Source organism: Synchiropus splendidus, chromosome 6, assembly GCF_027744825.2.
Source record: "Synchiropus splendidus isolate RoL2022-P1 chromosome 6, RoL_Sspl_1.0, whole genome shotgun sequence".
Taxonomy (NCBI): domain Eukaryota; kingdom Metazoa; phylum Chordata; class Actinopteri; order Syngnathiformes; family Callionymidae; genus Synchiropus; species Synchiropus splendidus.
In genome coordinates, this window is record NC_071339.1 from 7,157,021 (window position 1) to 7,176,830 (window position 19,810).

General features: G+C 43.1%; 3 protein-coding genes and 1 non-coding gene across 9 annotated transcripts; 2 read left to right on the forward strand and 2 right to left on the reverse strand.

Annotated features, from left to right (window-relative positions):
* Positions 1–42: 42 nt before the first annotated feature.
* Positions 43–8,320, reverse strand: si:dkey-264d12.5 (myosin-14). 4 transcript variants are annotated; one of them, XM_053869006.1, is made up of 18 exons: positions 8,097–8,320; positions 7,224–7,400; positions 7,030–7,150; positions 6,789–6,967; positions 5,535–5,630; positions 4,968–5,133; positions 4,307–4,378; positions 4,133–4,245; positions 3,957–4,052; positions 3,711–3,809; positions 3,404–3,480; positions 3,220–3,325; positions 2,989–3,101; positions 2,785–2,926; positions 965–1,101; positions 784–901; positions 281–469; positions 43–196 (listed from the first exon to the last, which is right to left on the reverse strand). In XM_053869006.1, the coding sequence occupies exons 1-18, from the start codon at positions 8,109–8,111 to the stop codon at positions 152–154; spliced, it is 2,061 nt and encodes a 686-aa protein (XP_053724981.1). In that variant the 5' UTR covers positions 8,112–8,320; the 3' UTR covers positions 43–151. The 4 variants fall into 4 exon arrangements, with proteins under 4 accessions (XP_053724981.1, XP_053724980.1, XP_053724982.1 ...); XM_053869005.1 differs by having other exon boundaries at positions 3,404–3,486; XM_053869007.1 differs by having other exon boundaries at positions 55–196; positions 810–901; positions 3,404–3,486.
* An 808-nt stretch (positions 8,321–9,128) lies between these two features.
* On the forward strand, positions 9,129–11,617 carry emp3a (epithelial membrane protein 3a). Its single transcript, XM_053868756.1, has 5 exons — positions 9,129–9,238; positions 10,469–10,574; positions 10,803–10,905; positions 10,973–11,113; positions 11,196–11,617. Exons 2-5 carry the CDS (start codon positions 10,497–10,499, stop codon positions 11,369–11,371), a joined length of 498 nt encoding a protein of 165 aa, XP_053724731.1. The 5' UTR covers positions 9,129–9,238; positions 10,469–10,496; the 3' UTR covers positions 11,372–11,617.
* An 869-nt stretch (positions 11,618–12,486) lies between these two features.
* On the forward strand, positions 12,487–19,340 carry fam83e (family with sequence similarity 83 member E). Of its 3 annotated transcripts, none has more exons than XM_053868649.1 (9): positions 12,487–13,165; positions 14,098–14,244; positions 16,272–16,396; positions 16,476–16,919; positions 17,504–17,560; positions 17,619–17,669; positions 17,738–17,960; positions 18,026–18,244; positions 18,735–19,340. In XM_053868649.1, the coding sequence occupies exons 1-9, from the start codon at positions 12,698–12,700 to the stop codon at positions 18,918–18,920; spliced, it is 1,920 nt and encodes a 639-aa protein (XP_053724624.1). In that variant the 5' UTR covers positions 12,487–12,697; the 3' UTR covers positions 18,921–19,340. The 3 variants fall into 3 exon arrangements, with proteins under 3 accessions (XP_053724624.1, XP_053724625.1, XP_053724626.1); XM_053868650.1 differs by having other exon boundaries at positions 18,738–19,340; XM_053868651.1 differs by having other exon boundaries at positions 16,479–16,919.
* A 374-nt stretch (positions 19,341–19,714) lies between these two features.
* trnae-cuc (transfer RNA glutamic acid (anticodon CUC)) lies at positions 19,715–19,786 on the reverse strand. The gene has a single exon. It is a non-coding gene; the product is annotated as a tRNA-Glu (tRNA).
* Positions 19,787–19,810: the final 24 nt, after the last annotated feature.

Below are 19,810 nucleotides of genomic sequence, written 5' to 3' on the forward strand. Positions count from 1 at the left end.
TTTTGTAAAATCATACAATACGCAATGCATTTATACCAGACAAATTTATTTTAACACCTTTATCTTGAGCCGCACTGTTACTGTGAGGTGCCTTTGACAGTAGACAAACTTCCGTCAAATATTTCCAAAAAGCAGATGAGAACACACTTGACTAGCAGGTTTCCAGCTCCTGATTCAAGTCGATGTGGCTGCAAAGCTGAAATGAACAGAGATATCAGTTTGAGTCAGACAGTGATTTTTAGATGGAATATCTGGTCTAGTGGCCAGAGATGAGTTTGACCTTCTCATCAGCAGAGCGTTCGGAGGGGCTCAGAGCTGAGGTCAGGTTTAGGTAACCAGCCTCTGCTGACCGAAGCGCAGCCGCCTGGTCTCCACCCACTGAGGGGTTGGTCACCGATGAGCCGGAGGGTTTTGAGAACTCGGGTATCTTCACGCTGGAGTTGAAAAACGTATGAGTGTTTTTCAAATCCTTTAAAAAAAAACTGAATTAGTGTGGTTGTTTTTACGTGAATACACACCCTAAAATAATAAAGAAATACAAGCAAGCATTTCAGTTATCATGGAAATATGCGATGCATGTAACCACAAAAAGTGAGAGCCATATTGGGAGGGAAGGAATATATTTTACTATAAATAATAACTAAAGAAGTTAACTGAAGAACAAGTAGTCTGGAGTATTTGGAGAAAAAAAAGAAATGTACAGCAGGTGTCAGTTCATGACAATATACTGTATGAGATTTCCCAGCTTCCCAAGAGGCCACACAAGAACACGTGTTCAATTACTGTAATAAACTTCGGCGGCTGAAGACCATGCAGTCGTCGCTCCAGCGCAGACAGCTGGTCCGACATATGAAGTATTTTCTTTCCCAAATTCTTGTTTTCAAGCTCCAGGAAATCCACCCTGCAACAGGAGAAACAGGAGTCTTCAGATCCAGTCTCAGGTCCTGACACGCAAAGCCCGCACCTTCGCTTGGCCAAGGCCGCGGCCTGCTGGCTGTCGCTGCTGTTGTGCTGCTCCTCACTCAGCTGCTGGAGTAGACGCCTGCGCTCCTCCAGGAGCTTCTCATTCTCCATGGTGATGCTTGTCACAAGCTCCTTCTCCTGGAAACGATGAGCACATTCTGACATGACTTTGAGTCACGAGTCACAGAGAATTCAAATTATATATTTATATTGATTGTATAATATTGAATTATAATTTTAAAAAATCACACAATATTTTATTTTTATATTTTTAAGTCCAAGAAGTCATGTAAAATCCTTTACAAAGAGCTTAAGGTAGTTTCTTAGAGTTGAACTAGTATTTATTTTGTTGTCTGTCAGAAACATTCACATCATAAAGTGCTTTTATTTTGTGGACCCTCTTCCTGTCTTTCCCCCTCTGTCTCTCTCTCTCAGCTTGAGCAGCTAATGACTCACCCTCGGAAGAGATTCTGCAACAGCTGCTCATTTACCGTGGCCATCCAGAACTGTGTGTTCAGTCGTCATCGCTCTCACACGGGTAACGTGGCTCTTTTATTGATTATTCCAGGTCCGTTTTCACTGCATGTTCACCTGCTTGATCCCTCAGATTTTACAGTTACATGTATCCTTTTAAGCTTCATTGTACAATGACAATAAAGATTCCATCACTGAGTCTGTTCAGTTTTGCCACACGCCTTCTTCTTTCTGTCCCATCACGCTTCCTGTATTTTCTGCCGTGCCTTCGAGTTTCCACTACGAGCTACTAGAGTGACTTTTTGACCATCACCGTACTTCCTGTTGTATTTCACAGGACTCGGTACCGTGACAGAGAGTTGGACTGTTTGTTTCTATGCTCTACAAGTGTGTTCTCGTTCTTGCTAGTTCTCCGCTTCCAGATTATTTCCGTGATTTTTTTTAACACATAAAGGATTGCATCAGTAGAGAAAAGGCCCATTCACTTATGTACAAATATTCATCAAAAACCCAGATGTTCAGCGACGGTCGGTTCTTCCTTCAGTTGAACAGTTCCACTTTGATCTCTTGAGAACCGCGTAAATGGTGGCAAAGTGTTTATTCAGAAGATGTTGTTGGACATTGTTACTTGCGATGCTGGTCGTATTTGAAAAGCAGTAATCAATACTGCTATTAGAGTTGGGTGCGATTGGAAGTGCTTATCTCCAGCCACTATAATATGAAGCTGGGTTGGTTTCCTTGTTTAAAAATTAACTTTGCCTTTGCTTTGGAATGTCTTTACATTACCGTAATTTCTGAACTATAAGCCGGTCTGAACCCTGCAGCTTCCACAAGGACAAGGCTAATATATGGATGTTTACAGGCTAAAGTGCTTCATGCTGCATCACAGGCGTTTTATTGACCTTAAAGTGCTCAAAATGCTCAAAGCTCCGCCCACAGAGCTGATCTCATGGAGAACCGGAGACGAGAAAAAGCAGCTGAGACCAGCGGTGGTGTCTGAACTTCAGATACGTGGGCAAAAACGGCACATTTTCAGCGCTTTAATGTCAATAAAACACGTGAGGAGTTGATGATTCAAGTTCAGAACATTGCCCAGTTTGTCTAATGAGTCAATCTCCATGCTGGAGCCTGTTTTCAAAACTAGTTCAGAAGTGATCCTCATGTGTTTTTAAGCACTACTGACCTTTCTACGGCGCAGACAGCACCACTGCACCTGCGGCTCATGTAGGATCTGTTTTCTTTCTTAAATTTAGTGGGTGGGGCTATATTCCGGTGCACTCTATAGTCCAGAATTTACGGTAATTATTTTCCACCCTAACTTCTGGACTCGAGGAAAAGCTTCTGTACCTTCACTAAGGAGTGGGAGCAGAGCGACGCCTCTCTCTCCAGACGCTCGATCTTCTCATCCCTCCACCTGGTGTCCTCATCTGTCTTCTGCATCAGTCGGCTCAGTTTCACTTTGTGCTTCTCCGTCTTCTCGTGGTATTTACTAAGGACAGATGTGCTCAGAGCTGATACTCTTCCATCCTCACGCAGTCAGGCTCTCTTTACCTCCGCTCTTTGTCAAGACTTTGAAGGGTTTGACAGATTTCCCTCTTCAGGCTTTCACACTCCTCTCGTGTCGCCAGCAAGGTCTTAGCGGCGCCTCTGCAGCTGGGACACTCCTGCGGACATGAGTGCGACCTTCATAAGTATTCATCACCTGCTACGGCACTTGGGACCAAATACGAGCGATGAACGGGCTGAACTACAGTGGATCTTGCTCACGGCTCAGAGAAATACCTCGTGTAGCTCCGTCTGCAGTAGTGACGCATCTTTCTGTGCTGTTCTTTTGTTGTTTGGTGCAGAATACCTTCCATTATTCTGTGCTTCTTCTTGATCCTGGCATCTTCAGACAAACATCACGAGCCATAATCTAAGACTGCGTTGACACAAAGGGATTTACTAGATGAAAGAAACGTCTTACTTTGGACCTTGGGAAGTAGTTTTGGGGTTTAAACTGATTCCTCTGCTGCTGGTCTGGACCAAGGTCTGTTGCAGCTTCTGTATCTGAAACGGTAAAAGAGACTGACCGTGGATTCATTCACCTTCCACTGACTACACACAATAGTGGGGCTGGAGCTGATCCCACCAACAGGCAGGGGACACCCTGGACAGGACAGACAACCACTCACCTATTTGTTTTTTATATATTATTGTTGTCTGTGCGGAGGCTTGAAAAGATCTCAGCACAATTTAGCGTTTTAACCTTCCATGTGGTTTGTTTAACTCACCTCTGACTCCTTTTCTGCAAGTTTCCGTGTCACTTCATTCAACTTGTTTTCCAAATCCCTGCACAACCTGTTGCTCTGCATCAATTCAGCTGCTTGTGACTTCCAAAGACAAAAGAAGAATGTGATATCAGCTGAGCCTCTCCAGCGGCGGACATTTGGAAACGTACTAACAAAACGTATTTATTAAAATTTTAGATGTAAAAAGACGGTAGTGCTTGGACCCAACATTCCTCTCAAAGCCATCACCTGTGCTTCCTCTCTGCTCCTTTTAGCTTCCAGCTGCAGGATTTGGAGTTCCTTCTGATGCTGGTTCATCAATGACTCCAGCCTCTCCACCTCCTTCTGTCGAGTCAAAACACGTCAGTCACTCTCCAGCACAGCAGATACACCAGCGTGAAGTGGAAGTGCTGCGGTTTTCTCACCGACTCTTCGCCGTCGTCCGGTGAGGTCAGAGCTCCCTGGCGGCTCCTCAGGGCCCGCACCTCCGACTCCAGCCGATCGTTGAGCTCCTTCGCCTTCCGGAGCTCCACAATTTCTTTAAAACATGGAGGACCGTCTTGAAAACCGTTTCAGTGGGATTATGGATGAAGACTGACCGTATTTCTTGAGTTTCCCCACTTCCTGTCGGAGCTGCTCCACCTGCTGTTGAGCTTTCTGCAGCTCCGGCTCTGAAATGCAACTGTGTGGTGAATTCAGCAGCGGAAACAATTCCAGAACAGACCATCACCAACTCACTTAGAAGGAATTTGAATGTGGTGTTCTGGAAGCAAGTTTTGGACTTACAAAGACTGTAAAGATCCACCAGATGGAAACATTACCTGCCCCCTTATTTTAGAGCCCACTAGATGGCACTCTTAGTTCAAAAATGATGTGAGCTTGAAATGCTTGTTTGTAGACCAGAGAGTGTCATCTAGTGGGCTCTGAAAATAAGGACACTGTTTCACGAAGCCTCATTGACACATTACTACCGGTCACATGACACAGGACTTTTAATTCAAGAAAACAATTTCAAAGAGCACAGTGACAAAATGTTTCAGTCTCCTCCCAGGATGAGACCAGGGTTGATGACACAGTTTTGGATCAACAGGGTTCACAGTCCAGCTCAGCTTTTTCATACAGATATATCATAGAAACATGCCATTTGTATCGTCATCTGAGACACGAGCTGAACAGAAAATTAATACAAATACAATCCGTTTCGTGTGCTGAAACAAACATGGTGTTGGGTGGAGGTCTTTTATGCTCCTCATCTCTCACCGTAAGTCCTCTGGGTCAAGTGGGCGGAGTCCAACTGGTCCGTCAAACGGCGAATCTCATTGTGAGCCATGGCCAAGCGGCGGGAGCCTTCTTCAAGGTCTCGCTCCAGACGTGAACACTGCTTCTCGAGACCACCGGACCGAGTGGTCGCCTGTATGTTCCCCTCCTGTGTGTGGAGGAAACAGAGGTGTCCATTCAAGCAACCAGCACTGAGGGATGGTTGCTTGAATCACAGACATTTAAAAGAGAAGGGCAATAGAATCCAAGGTCATTGCAAGCAAAGAGAACAAACATGAGCAAGAAGAAGCCAATTCACTGAGCGGTAAATGAAGATCATGCTCCTTCCCACTTGACAGGACCGTAATATGAACAGAGATGCTGAGAGGAAAGATGCAGGCTCTTGAGCTGAGTGGCCTACCTGTGCCATCACGGAGCGGCTGACATGCAAAAGGCTACTCAAACATGCATCTCAGGATTCACCTATGGAGATATGAAGTGCTTCAAGAGTTCTGAAAAAGCATGCTTGCTTTGGGATTCCATTTGTTTTTTCAGCAATTAGCGCCTTACAGGCGTTAACGACGGCTTATTGGGGCAAGTCCTGTGGAGTCCGAAGAGACGTTTCCACGGGCTTTGGCCAAGGCGGGGAGCCCCCTTATGGTGACTCTGTTGAACAGCAGAAACAAGGTCAGCACTTCTCACTTCCGTGCCAGAGTCATCATAAGCGTTTCAAAGCAGAATGAGAAATTACTTTATAGAATATTAATGCGATCCTGTGAATCCAAACCAGCTTATTCATATAGCTTTAAAACTTGGAAACAGCCCACTACACTCATGGACTGAATTGGTTGTCGTCCTCTTCTTAATGAGCAACAATAAAATAAAACTATTGAACATTAATGTTTCGATAAAGTTGCCACAATTACGCATTGGATGTTTTATTTCATATATTTGACACCATTTCAACACTTTCATTACCACAAATGAAAAACACTATATATAAGAGATATGGACAAAAAAAAGGGATCACGATAAATATAGTAATTTCGACGATAACAATAATTATCACGATAAATCCTTTTCATTCTATTCCATGACACTACAGTCTCTCTTGAAACTGTTTCTTGATCACAATTAATACCTTTTGTTTGTTTGTCTCCAGCATCATTTGTTTATGTCTAAATATAGTAGTTAACCAAGTGAAGAAATGAGAAATTCAATATTTCATGTCTCTCGTAGAACCGGGACGTTTTTATTTAGGGGTTAAATTGAGCCGTCTGTCTGCTGTATCTCAATAAATGATCATTTAGTCATATTCTATTCTCCAAGTCATGATACCTCCTTTGTCTTGTGTGATGAAAAACATTTTCACAATTCTCTCTCCTGAAATGGTTGTTTTTCTTTGCCTTATTTCACTAATACTTTGAGCACTTTAGAATTTGTTGATGGTCCCTAACTGATGGCGGGTCGCAGCATTAGTGCTGCCTGTGAGAGTGTGTCTGCGATCAGTGAACCCTAATGGGGACGCGGAAGAGGACGCTGCCGCCAACAGCGGATCGGAGGTCCGTCCAATATCCAACTATTGTCACCAGGGTGTAAGGTTATAGATGGATAGATAGATAGATAGATAGATAGATAGATAGATAGATAGATAGATAGATAGATGGATGGATGGATGGATGGATGGATGGATGGATGGATGGATGATGGATAGATAGATAGATAGATAGATAGATAGACAGATAGATAGATAGATAGATAGATAGATGGATAGATGGATAGATAGATAGATAGATAGATAGAAAGAAATATATAGAAATATACTGTCAGCGGAGATCCAGCTTTGGGACTGCCAGCAGTCGGGACATCCTGGTTCTCCTCGGTCTCCAGAAGTGAATCTCTCTCCACCAGCAGGTAGGCGACCTGCTCACTGGGGCTGCAGTGGACCAGCTCAGTCAGACCCTGCTGGTACAGCATTTTGGCCACTTCGCTTAGCTGGGCATCTGAGAAAAAGATTGTGCTTTACTTCACCACTGATGGAGCTTTTTATTTAAATATTTCCAACCTTGCAGGGATATGAAGCGCTGCAACTGATCCTTCAGCTGGTCGTTCTCGTCTTGTATCTCCAGAGCGAGAACGTTTTTTTGCTCCGTGAAGTTTCGGATCTGCTCCAGGGACTTGCACACCTGAGAGAGAGAGAGAGAGACGGGTCAATATTTAGCACGGCCTCCTTCTTGATGGTCATCTTCTCTCCTTCACCTCTGCCATCTCTGCCAAGTGTCCAGCATGCTGGACATCCAGCTCTCTCAATGCAGTGCTGAGTCGGCTTCTTACGTGCCGATGAGCACGCCATAAGAAACACAGCTGAGCCTCTTCAGGGGCGTCGGGGTCAAGACCCTCCTGGGTGCACCATGTGGAGATCTGCTGCAATTCCTCCTGAAAAAGGCACAAGTTGGATTCATCTGCTGCTTTCAGATGCTTCAGTCTCTCTGGAACCTTTGAATAGCTTTCACCAACACGTAAATACAACACAAGAAAGCAAGCAAACTACTGAGGGACTGAACTGAAAAGCAAACATTATTTTGTCTGGTGATCTGGGTGGAATTATTAGTCCTTTCTTATAGTCAATTTTTGAACAAACATATGAGATGATAATGGTAGAGGATAGATATAGATTCAGCAGGTAAGGTCAACATCAAATCTTCAAAACTGCACTTAAACACATGGTCATACCTCATGTAGGCATGCTGTAGTTAGATGTTCAGTTCAAAAACAATACAAATATTATGGACATAACCTTTAGAATAATGGCGCCCTTACTTTTGAGAACTGAATTACAGTCAAATGTTTGGAATAATAATGGATGAATTGCACATTTCATATTGTCACAAGTACATTTCGCTTAGTGGTTTGACTTTGATCATTTATTCATTACGGTTTACCTCATTTTGTGAGAGAAACTTGAACATGTATGCAAAACTCCACAGAGATCCAAACATCTCTCTGGATCAGACCAGGTCACACATTGACCCAGGGCTCAAAATACATCATCGTCAAGTTATTTAATAAACACCAGTCGACATCGAACAACATCTGCTCAGGCAAAACAAGCGAGTAAGACGAGTTCGGTACCTTCAGATGATCCATCAGTCGAACTCACGGACGTTAACAGCGACGGCAACAACAACACACAGACGTCACGCGAGTCGTAAACGCAGCATGGTCGCGTTTCTTCTACTCGACATCTGTATCGCGACAAATCACCTCACCCGCTACCATACATGTTGGAAAGTCCAACTTTAGACGCAACAGGAGATAGATGCGATGCTCGACCAAAAGCACAAGAGTGGGGAGTTTCGCAGTCTGTGTTGTTTTGCACTTGAACACTGAAGTTTCCCACCACGGTTGGAGGTCCGTGAACGCATCCTGAGGCTCAAACTTGAGCGCTCTTCTCATAACTTTTGAATCTTCATGAATAATGGTGACACACGCTTGCTGTGAGTAAAGAAATAAATATATATATATATAGCTTTCGTAACATCATAAGTATAACATAAAACAAAGCTTAAAAGCTTATATATATATATATATATATATATATATATATATATATATATATATATATATATATATATATATATATTCCGTATTGTGAAGTCTGTAATGAACAGTGACTTTTTCTTGTAAGCTTTTAAGCTTTGTTTAATGGTGATGTTAGTGAAGCGACAGTTTATGACAGAATTTTAAGGAATCTCTGACCATCATGTCTTTAACAATGACCTCATATTGTCCTCCCTCTGTGAGCTCCCACATATCACCTATTAGAAGTAGCCAGTTGTCGTCCACTATTTCCTGCCTTTCATTCACATCCCCCAAGAAGTGGGGACGTTGGTCTGCAGGCCAGTCTGAAGGTCACAACACTGACAGCACTCATCTTATTCGGTTCGACAGACAAAAGGAACATTTATGTGCTTCACCTTCACCTCCAGATGTAAAGGCTGGAGTAGGACTGATTTTATTGCGGGTGTGCTTTCAGGGACCGATGTTCAGGAGTGTGTTGAGCGGGACCAGAGCACAGAAATGAGGGGGAGGGCTGGGAAAGTTGAGAGGAAATGGGTGTTCAGAACTCCTCCTATATCTCTGCACATTCCTTTTTCTGTTTCTGTTCTCCCCAACTTTCAGAGCTGAGGTTTTAAGAGAGCACACACAAAGGGAGGACGGCAACCAGAGGGGCACCCAGCAGGGACGGAAAGTCTGAGTCCAGACGGTGAAGGGTAGGAACTTTCTGCTCTCTGCTCGGTGATGTGTTTTCATCCAAATATATGGTCTACTTTGGATCCGATATCGGGTGAGATATATAAGAAACTAAGTGGAAAAGAAAACAGCGCTGCAGAGATGCTGCTTAGTTTTGCCCAGTTAGTTGAGCTCTGCATCTGGAATACGAACCACAGCTTGCAGAGTTTAGTACAACACACACACACACACACGCCTGAAGCATCGTCTCAGCGCCCAGTTTGGGCTAACATAAGTGAGGGAAGCTAACAAGTGCCGGGGCGTGCGACCACACCTTAGGATCCACTCGTGTCAGAACCGCCATCATTATTACAAACACGTGCAAAATACAAGTCAGGAAAATGTTAGCTGAGGAAATTCTCCATCTTATACTATATTATCATATAAAAATGTATACTTTATAAGAACTTTGAAAAGCATGAATGAATAATTTTAAAATAATGACAACAAAACGGTGCAAAAAAAATTCATTTGTCGAGACAGAAAGAATTGATTTTAACTAATTGTTCCTGTGCCATACAGTCTAACACAAGTTGCAGTTTAAATCCAGCATTTTCAGTTCAGTGATCTCACTATGTATTTCTGAATAATATGAAAACGATTGATCCTCTGCTGGTGTGATTTAAATTCAGACATTCACGACTGATATTTATGTCTGTGTTTGAGATTCACTTTGCTCTGACGTCTGGAAGAGCATATGCATTTTTCAACCCTTCCATCCAGCAGTTGCCAACGTCTGGCTCCACTTTATGGCGTGTGTGTGTCATGACTATTCAATGACATTAGCAGTGACAATAACATGTGTTAATAAAGTCATAATTTTGTTAAATTAGTTCCCGTCATGTGGAGTTTTTTTCCTGGTTTGTTAAGACTAAAAGGGAACGTTTTAACCCAAATGCAACACAAATGTAGCACTATGAGTCTTGATAAGGATTTTGGGGATGTGTTGAAAAGTGAGTTGAAGAAGGCAATGGGACAGACAATCACATGAGAAACATTGGATTCTTTATCTGTGGATTAGTGTTTATGAAACTCTGAAAACAGAACAAGCTGGTTTTGTTTTTAAAGATGATTCAGCTCATGGAATTTAAAGTAGGTTGTTTTCACTTCCTTTTTCCCATTGCTGTTTAAAAGATAGTTGTGCAATTTCATTCTACTATTTTAAGTACTTGTAATTTTTTTTTACTCATTTTATCACCTTTTTTTCACAGGCGCCAGTCTTCTCTTTGAGCTGCAGCTATGGGGTGTCTTCTTATATCAGTCACCGTTCTTCATTTGATCGGCCTGGCCATGGTGCTCATCGCCACACTGGAGAAGGTAAAACCTCACAAGCTTTTATATCAAACTATTAAAAAAAAAAAAAAAAAAGACATTAACCCAAACTGACATGACATTTTAAAAGTAAATTATTGTTGCTTAACCCTTCATTAATTTGTTTTTTTTTTAATGGATAAATGTTTTTATGAAGCACTGAAGACGCAAGAGAAAATACTGGAACCATCTGCGTTGTGACTATTCTGACAGCAGATGTCTCTCTTCTTCCAGTCCTGGTGGATTTGGGATGACTCCGAAATCTCCGACCTCTGGTACAACTGTTTCCACGACAACTCCACAGATACATGGATGTGCGCCACCACCAGTGAAAGCGGTGAATCTTCAGCATGTTGAGGTCGCTTTACGACCCAGACTGTCTGAACGAGTGACCTTCTCCCCAGACTGGCTGCAGTCCGTCCAGGCCCTGATGATCCTCTCGGTGGTCTTCTCCTCCGTCTCCTTCCTGGCCTTCCTCTGTCAGCTCTTCACCATTGCTAAAGGAGGTCTTTTCTACTTCACAGGTCTCTGCCAGGCGTTTGCAGGTAACTAAGCTCGCAGAGTCGTGAAGTCACCTGAAGAGGCGTCAGAAACAGTGTGGACTTGATGTTCTGCTCACACTTGCAGGCTTGACGGACTTCGCCGCGTGTCTCATCTTCACCTTCCACAGGAAAGAGATCTTAAGTGACTCCAGGGATTTGAACAAGGGTCGCTTCGGTTACTGCTTCATCCTGGCCTGGTTGTGTGTCCCACTGCTTCTTGTCAGTGCAGTTCTATACCTCCACCTGCGCAAGAAGCAGTAACCCATCTGCTCATGAAGAAAGGGAACAAAGAGGAACAACAAATGACCTCTGAATGATCTCATCTCAAGTTTGCCACTGTACACTTTAGCTACTCTTTCACCTTAAGCCTCTCTTCTCCTCTACTGAAGCACCTTAACACGTCACCTTTTTCCTCACATTATGATGCTTCTGAGACACTTTAATGTAAACTAAAAGCAACAAATAATCTGTATGTGGGTTCTATTAATGCTTTTTACATGTATAAATGTATATTTTTTTTCTATTTTTTTGAGTCTCTATTCAAAACAGAAGGCCAAAAAACATTGGTATTTGGTGTTGTGTAGTCATTAGATTTTCTTTCATATTTGCTTCACATGACTGAAGAATTTGTGCTATACATGAATAATTAAAAGCTCTCACAGACCTCATGAAGTCATGTTGTGGAGGGCCATGATCGGCCCATGGACTTTCAGTTGGACACATCTCCTGATAACGGATGCAGGTGGTCCAGAAATATATAGATCCATATTCCATATGATCAAAGTGGCGTATCACCCTAAGATTATTAAACTATCTTGTGGCATTGAGCATGACTTCCTGTTGCACATTGAGCTGTGTTACAGCGCTTGACATAACCTGGTCACAAACGGGTGTGTCTTCCTTGTCGTAAAGATTCCTCATTGTTTTGTGTTTCTTTGTCTGACACTTGCTCTGTTCTTCATTCAGTTGGGAGACTGTTCCTCACAATAGTTTAAAATGATGAGCCAGGTTTCTTATGGAATAAAGTGGCATGTAGATTGCAGTGATTGCACATGAACCTGTGTGCAACGGAGATCATTCCTTGTGCAGCTCGCAGCGACAGAGCAACCTGTCAGGCAGGAACGGCCCACAGAATTTGACTGTATCAACAATAAAAGTCATGGAGGAAACAGTTCCTTTCAAACTCAACTCTTAGTGAGATAATGTGTTGAACTGTGCTGGAAGAGATTGTTGCTGCACTGCGTTTGATTCGTCACCTGCACAGAATCTCTGGCATCTGATAAGATTGACAGCAGTAAGGAGTGGAAAGGTTGAAGGAATGACATGCAGGGGAGGGAACACCCGATGAGTTTCAGAGAAACACTGGAGGTGCGGAGATGAAGCTCGCTCGTCTCAAGCGGAGTTTCTCAGAGGAAACTGTGTGCTAGTTGTGAAACCGATTCTCCTGTCAACATGAGCGCTGGGAAGAAGCTCAGGCACTTACTGGATCTAACCGGGCTTGTTAGTTCAAAGAGGACATCTGGGAAATGAGGATTAAGGAAACTCTTTTATTGGCTATATTTTGATGAGAACACTCCAACAGCAGTGATGTCACACTCTCAGGAGCAGAGTCTGGATGAAAACGTGGTCTTCCTGCCGTTGAGCGCCTCAGCACCGGAGTTCCTCCACTCCGAGCAGGAGCGTCATGCTGTGGAGAAGCTCCTCAACGAAGGCCAGGATGCCTTCTACAGCCTGCTGGGTCCAGATCCATTTGGCTGCTTCTTGTCCCCCGAGGAGGTCAGTCAGATCAGCAGCTGGACTCAGAACTATCAATTCAGCAAGCTTCATCCACCATCTGAGGAGGACGATGCCCGGGGTCATCTGGACGGGATGGATTTTTGCTCCACCTATTTCCCATCCCACTCCGACGTACCCACTCCCAACTTAGATTTGGGATGGCCCGTGAAGCTGTCCTGGTTGGCACCCGGGGCCATCACTGTCCACACGAGTCCTCCTGCCGAGGGGGAACGTCCCATCAGAGAAATCATAAGGAGGAACTTACAAAACGCAAAGCAGGTTTGCAAACCTTTCTTATTGTAAATAAAGCAGCTGGCTAACATGCTAGCTACTGAGCTTAGAACGCTTCACGGTCGCATCTGATTGTGATATAAACAGTGACCCTGGCGATGTCGAAACTTCACCGTGTCATTCTTCTTTCTCCATGATGACAGAATAATATGAGTCAACCATGCATAGCATCAACAAGCCCACGCATATTTTAGGTGTCAAATTCATTCACAAGGTTCATCTTTTTGTCGACGTTAATGTGCAATAATGTTTAATAAAAATTACTTTTTGAAATGCTAATTTGAAGCATCATTTAATATCCCTGTGCTAAACATCATCAGAAAGTTATATCCTGGATTGTGGAATTGTTAGCATAGAATACAGAACAGCATATACGTATGCAAAAATACATGCCATTGTTGCATAAAGTATAAAGAAAGGATGTCAGTACCACAAAGCACACAAACAAGACAGCACTAGATGAGACTGAATAGCAAAGTACAAAGATCATTCCCACTTCTCACTAGACCACTGAACAATGAGGTGCATCACTAATTTAAAAAGTAATATCGTCGTCATCTTCTGGCTTTACTGATGAAACAGAAGTATGCACAGAATTTGCAGGGGTGTTATATTGGGTGTTGTTAAGGGCTTGTTTGAAAAGTGTAAACACGAAGGGATGACCTTTGTGCTAAGTCAGGATCATCCCGTACCTTCTTGTGTGTACTATCTGGCACTGCCATCTTGACTCTATTCTTCAACTGATCACAATTTATTATTATTATTTGAAAATACATTTTCAAAACCAGTCTCTGAACTGTCGACGATCCTTGAGCAAGGCACCAGACCCTTCTCAAATCATTTTGCTCTCAGTCCATGAGTCCCACTGTTCAGAAAAAGGGCAAAGACGTCTGCTAAACAACACGCTCTTTCTTGAACAGGTTATCGCCATCGTAACAGACAGACTGACTGATGCCACGATACTCGGAGATTTGCACAACGCTGCCTCCCGAGGGGTCTCTGTTTACGTCATCCTGAACCAACGATCCGCTCAGGAGAACTTCTCTGTTCACAGGCTCAGGCATCCGGTGAGTCCACATCATGAGTGAGGTGCATGTGCCGTCTCCGCACTCGAGCATGCTTAAGTCTGGAATGCAACTTTTCATGGCACGGTGCTGTTTAACTGGTTGCGCAGCATTCAGGGGTGTCAAAGCCTCACACAGTATGTAGTATCTCAATTACACTGCTCACAGTAGCAGCACTTACAAACACACATTGGAGCTCTTTTGTCCAGTTCTCGCCTTGTCTGACTGAACCTCTAGTTACAGTTTTGCTTCTCAGCACCACAGTACTTTGTTTTTGGGGGACACATTTAATGTCACTGCCCACTCCATCTGACACACACGACAAGATTGCAGCCATTACATTGAGGAAAAAGATGGAAAGAACATTAGCACAGACTGAAAGAAAATATTCTAATTTTAAGACTGAATCCATATGTACAATAACATGGCAGTGGCATTGCATTACTTTTAATAACAACTTGGTTAATAATAACAAGGACTTTTTTGTCGAAGCAACCACCCTTATAAGAAGTTGAATTGCTTTGCAGACACTCTGGTCTTCAGAGATTTAGAGGTTTACAGTTCAATCATATTATGCAACCTGTTAGTTAATGACTACACAAACCAACCACATGAGGATTCCTCAACAGTTCTGTCATTTCAGTGAGTTTCCAAATTCATTTAAGACCATACAAAAGGCCCTTTCTTTCACTCATTCAGTGCTACTCTGGAGGTCAGTTTATCGGACATCATTGTAGCATATCGGTTGTCAACAGCAGCAGAATTCATAACTGCGACAAACCACTAACAGAGAGAGACTCCTCCTGCAGATGTTTCTTGTATTTGTCCACTTACATGTGCTCAAAATAGAATTGCAACCGTTGCAGTCTTGTATCCAACAGGCTCTGCTCAAGTCTTTATTGGGTCAAGTCAAAAGTGCACAGTCAGATAGACTGTGATCATTAATGATTTATGCTGCAGAGACAGATAGCATTATCTGCATTATCACATCTGCTTCTTATTGCCGCTCAGAAGTAGTGAGGGAGTTACATAACATCCACCAAGGTTACAACTTCATATTTCAAGTTCGGCCGAGTGCACCCCAGATGCACAGCTCCCCAGCTCCGGAAGGTCAACCACAACATGTCTTTTTTGTCTTTGTGTTGGTTGAAGTGGTAATATTAGAATTTGCCCATAAGTCAGTGTCATTTCAGTGACCTCTCCCATGTAATGACCGCTCTTCCTCCACTCTTCATGATAGTGCCAGGTCAGAGGTTAGGACAGATAACCGCAATTGACATTGGAGTCGTATTTTTCTGAAGTATTTCCAACTCACTCTCATGTGGGTGAAGGTTCAATATGTGATCATTGTGGACTCATCCTGGTTTTACAAGAAAAACGAACCTTAAAGTTTACTGTTTTGGGAGAATAAATTCAGCATAAAGGTCAAAATGTCTCCTAACTCACCTCCTCTGACGCTAAACATATCATTCACTTTCCTATAGTGGTCTTCAATGTCCATTTGTTGTTCTCTTCATGGTCACTGGTCATGATGGTAGATGAGGTGATTGATGAAACAGTGTCCTGATTTCCAGAAGCCACTAGATGGCGCTCTTGGTTTAGAAATTATATGAGGCTTCATTGAATTAATCCAAACTTTTTACTGGTGACAGCGCCATCTGGTGGCCTCTGAAAATCAGGACACTGTTTCATGAAACTTCATGGACCATTCTATACTAAGTCATGAGATCTTCTGCCTATGACCTGTGGCTGAGATTCATTGTGGAAGAAGCTGCTTACCTAGTTACCAGGAGGTTGCCAGCTCGGTGACCACTGAAGTCCAAACTCATTGGGAGATGGGGGGCCTCATAAAGTAACAAAGTGGGCCGGATTTGGCCCTCAGGCCTTGACTTAAACTAACACCCGAACAGATACCGAATGTTAGGAATCATTTACACTCTATTGTGGCACCATGTCAAAGTGAGTTGCCATCAGTTGTGTGTTCACTTCTCAAACAAACACATGTCAAACATGAGTCTCGCCTGAAACAGCACATCCGGGTTCGTCTGCTTGGAGGCAAGTCGTTCTGCTCCAAAACTGGAAGAATGGTGGTAGGAGACTTGAAGAACAACTTCATTCTGGTGGATTTAGAGACGGTGATTCATGGCAGCTACAGGTACGCCGTTGTGTCTTTCGTCAGCTTTGTGTGTCTGCTCCCGAGTGACAGTGGGTGTAACATTTATCTTTGTCTCCAGCAGCCTGACGTGGACTGACGCTCACCTGCACCGGCAGCTTGTCACTGTCATCACAGGCTCAGTGGTAGAAACCTTCGACAAAGAGTTCAGGATATTGTTCGCTGCTTCACTCCCTGTTCCTGACACGTTGGGGGTTGAAGGGTCACATGTGAAAGTGACGCACCAGATGAAAGAGTTCACTCAGCACAGCCCTCCGAAAAGGGTCTATCAGGAGTCACATTTTCCCATCAACAACCCGCCGCCTCCTCCAGTCGACACGCTGCTGGACTGGGAGGCCATGGGTGTTGTTCAGAGGGAGCACCTACCGAGCAGTCTGCTGGGCTACCAGGAGGACAATGTGCTCAAGAAGGTGCCGCAGCTGAACAACACAATGTTCGAGAGCCCCACTCCACTCATGGATGGAATCACTCAAAATGGATTTCAGTGCATGAAGACAACAAGGAGGTGAAACACATGTAGCGCTTATTAAAATGCTGTCTGAACTGTAATAGAGTGCTGAATCCCCAAAACATACATGATTTATTTACTTATTTATTTGTATAAATAAATACATATTTTATAATACACCCATTAGAGTACACCTATATTGAAATGTAAAAAATACATTTCAATATATTGTATTTTGGAATTTTGTTTATTTTTGTTTCCTTTAGATTGAACTACGTTGTGAAATTATTCATTATTCATGTCATATTCGTAATATGCATCTTTAAAAAATCATAGTGCACATTTGTACAGTATTATACAGTATTATGATTTTAAACATTCAATAATTGTTGCTGCACATAAACAGCGGAATGAAAAGACAAGAAAGTAGTGTATAGTGTATACTACTACTACTACTAATAATAATAATAATAATTGTGTAGTGAAAATGCAAATCTATGTCAGTGGATGAGAATAATGAAATAAATAAATAAATAATTGGATTTGCTCACGACTGTGCAGGTAGTCTCACCACAAGAAGCTGGTGTCTGGCGACCTCTGACCCTGAATGAATGAATGAATCTATATTTCATCTTTCTCAGGCCGTTCGACAACACGCCTCCAGTAACCACCCCTGTGTTCGAGAAGCAATCTTCCTGGTAAGATGGTTCATACTTATTAAATGTATTTCATTTTCATCTTTGTTCTCTCCAACAGGAAAACAGAACGTTCTCCCTTTTACACCACGACTAGGGAACGAATGAAAGAGTGAGTGTTTGGTCAATTACGCCTCATGAATGGCTGCAGATGTGACTGAACTCTTGACACTCCCGTAGAGTGGAGAATAAAATCCAGCAGGCCGTTGCCAGGCGTCTCTCCGAGGAGAAATCGGACGACAGACCGAGAGCCGCTCTTGATGACAGAGGGTGCAAGCCCCTGCAGAACACTCTTCTTTCGTCCAGCAAGCGAAGAGAGTGGTTGAGAATGGAGCCGCCTCTGGCGGTCGAGCACATTAAGGATGAAGTGAACTCCAAACTGGAGAACAATCCGTCTTCCACAGTGAGTTCTGATCCATTCTAGGTGGCGGGAGGGAATCAATCTCAGACAATGTCTTCCTCTCATAGAAGCCTGTTATCTTGCGGATGCCGCAGGCGGAGAGCTTCAGCTCATTGAGTGACATCATGAAGAGGATCCATTCTCAGCAGAGCTCCGTGGCGTATCAAGGGAGGCCGCCCAAGTTCACCATGTCTGAAATGAGCCGCTCCATGATGGACCTGAGCGAGTACAAAGCAGAGGTGACCCAGGAGGAGAAAAGAGTGCCAGTGCCCAGATTCAACTCCAGCGTAAGATGACTCAACACACAATCAAACCAAAGATTGAAGGTCCTGGGTTATGAAGAAGAAGCAGTGTTAGTAGCGCTAGTGGTCATATATTATAACTAGTGATAGTAGTAGCACCTGTGGCTTATAACACTGTAACAGTAGCAGCGCAAATCTTAGCAATATTAGCAGCTAAATTATACTTAGAGGAAGGTTGGTGCAAAAGTAGTGGCATTGTTAATGTATTGTGTTACATCCTAGTACAGTGGTAGTTGTGATACTATAGTTGTATTGATGGTTGTAGATCAAACATACAGTTCGCCGTAGTTGCACAGTCCTGGTGGGAATAATAACAGTAGTTTTACTAGTGGTAGTTATTCATTGGAGAGTGAGAAAGAACTGTGGTCAAAAATACTACTTGTGTTAAGCAGTGTGTTTTCTTCTTGCCCCTCCCTGGTACAGCAGTTTTTCATTTTCCACTGTCCCTGTATCTTATCAGTATCTGCTCTCCCAGCAGTATTTTGACCCGGATCAAGTGACCCCAGCGTTCACCCTGATGCAGAAGAGGAACGACGACATTAAATCATCTTTGTACAGAACTCCCAAATCCTACCTACCCAGGGAAAGGCCCCGCAGCTCCTATTACGGCTTGAACATGAACTGGAGGTCACTCGCTGAGAAGAAAGAAGAACTGGAGTGAAGAATTCTGTGTTAGGCCGGTGCCATCAGTGGATGGTTACAACCCTTGCAGTGTTGATCTGTGTGTTTTAATGTGTCTGTTGGTGAGTCCATGTGGAGCCGAGACCTCACTGGGTGCTGTCAACGGTTTAACACAGGCGTTCAAGAACACATATACTTAATACCATAATGCTGCTAAAATAAATCTGACCAGGATTTCAGTTCAGGATATGCCTCACCAGATAAAACATGTATTTGTTGTCTAAAACGTAATATTATTGGTTTGTTAATATGTTTGAAGTCGTCATGGTGGATATTAGTTTTTTTTAACGATTTTTAAATGGTGTTAGCATTGCTATCCCTTGACATTTGTCTACTCTGTGTTTGCAGGTTGAACAAACACAACAGTTATACATAGCGTACGAATTAAGTATTGAAAACAGACGGGAATAAAAATGTTTAAATTGCCTGTTTGTGTTTTGTTTTTTTTGTAGTAGTACCACAACATACTCTTTTAAACTAAATGTTTGGATTTGTGTCAGGTATATTTGCACAGAGTGTCTTTAAGACGTTTTGTGATTTCTACAACGTAATGTTAAAAGTAATGTTTCTCTCACATGTTCTTGATGGGAGAGAAACTCCGTGGAAAGACTGGTTGGGTTGGTCACAACTGAGCACAGGAATGTGATAAAGGTTGGTGATGAAAGAGCGACTTCTGTGGTAATGGAGGAAGGAAGGGCTGAGATTTACTTAAGATACACTTCACCCAGGCTTTAGACAAAACAGAAAACAAGATGTGTCTGGTAAAAACAGTAGTTCCCTGACCGGGAATCGAACCCGGGCCGCGGCGGTGAGAGCGCCGAATCCTAACCACTAGACCACCAGGGAAGTTGTAGATGTTGAGACACTGTA

Coding starts and splice junctions, on each gene's coding strand:
- si:dkey-264d12.5 (XM_053869005.1), bottom strand. Junction 4,246..4,306: donor GGGGAAACTCAAGAAATACG/GTCAGTCTTCAT, acceptor CATGTTTTAAAG/AAATTGTGGAGCTCCGGAAG. Junction 3,102..3,219: donor TGCAGACGGAGCTACACGAG/GTATTTCTCTGA, acceptor TCATGTCCGCAG/GAGTGTCCCAGCTGCAGAGG.
- emp3a (XM_053868756.1), top strand. CDS start 10,497: ATGGGGTGTCTTCTTATATCAGTCACCGTTCTTCATTTGATCGGCCTG. Junction 10,575..10,802: donor TCATCGCCACACTGGAGAAG/GTAAAACCTCAC, acceptor CTCTTCTTCCAG/TCCTGGTGGATTTGGGATGA. Junction 11,114..11,195: donor TCTCTGCCAGGCGTTTGCAG/GTAACTAAGCTC, acceptor TCACACTTGCAG/GCTTGACGGACTTCGCCGCG.
- fam83e (XM_053868649.1), top strand. CDS start 12,698: ATGTCACACTCTCAGGAGCAGAGTCTGGATGAAAACGTGGTCTTCCTG. Junction 17,670..17,737: donor ACTAGGGAACGAATGAAAGA/GTGAGTGTTTGG, acceptor ACACTCCCGTAG/AGTGGAGAATAAAATCCAGC. Junction 17,961..18,025: donor AGAACAATCCGTCTTCCACA/GTGAGTTCTGAT, acceptor TTCCTCTCATAG/AAGCCTGTTATCTTGCGGAT.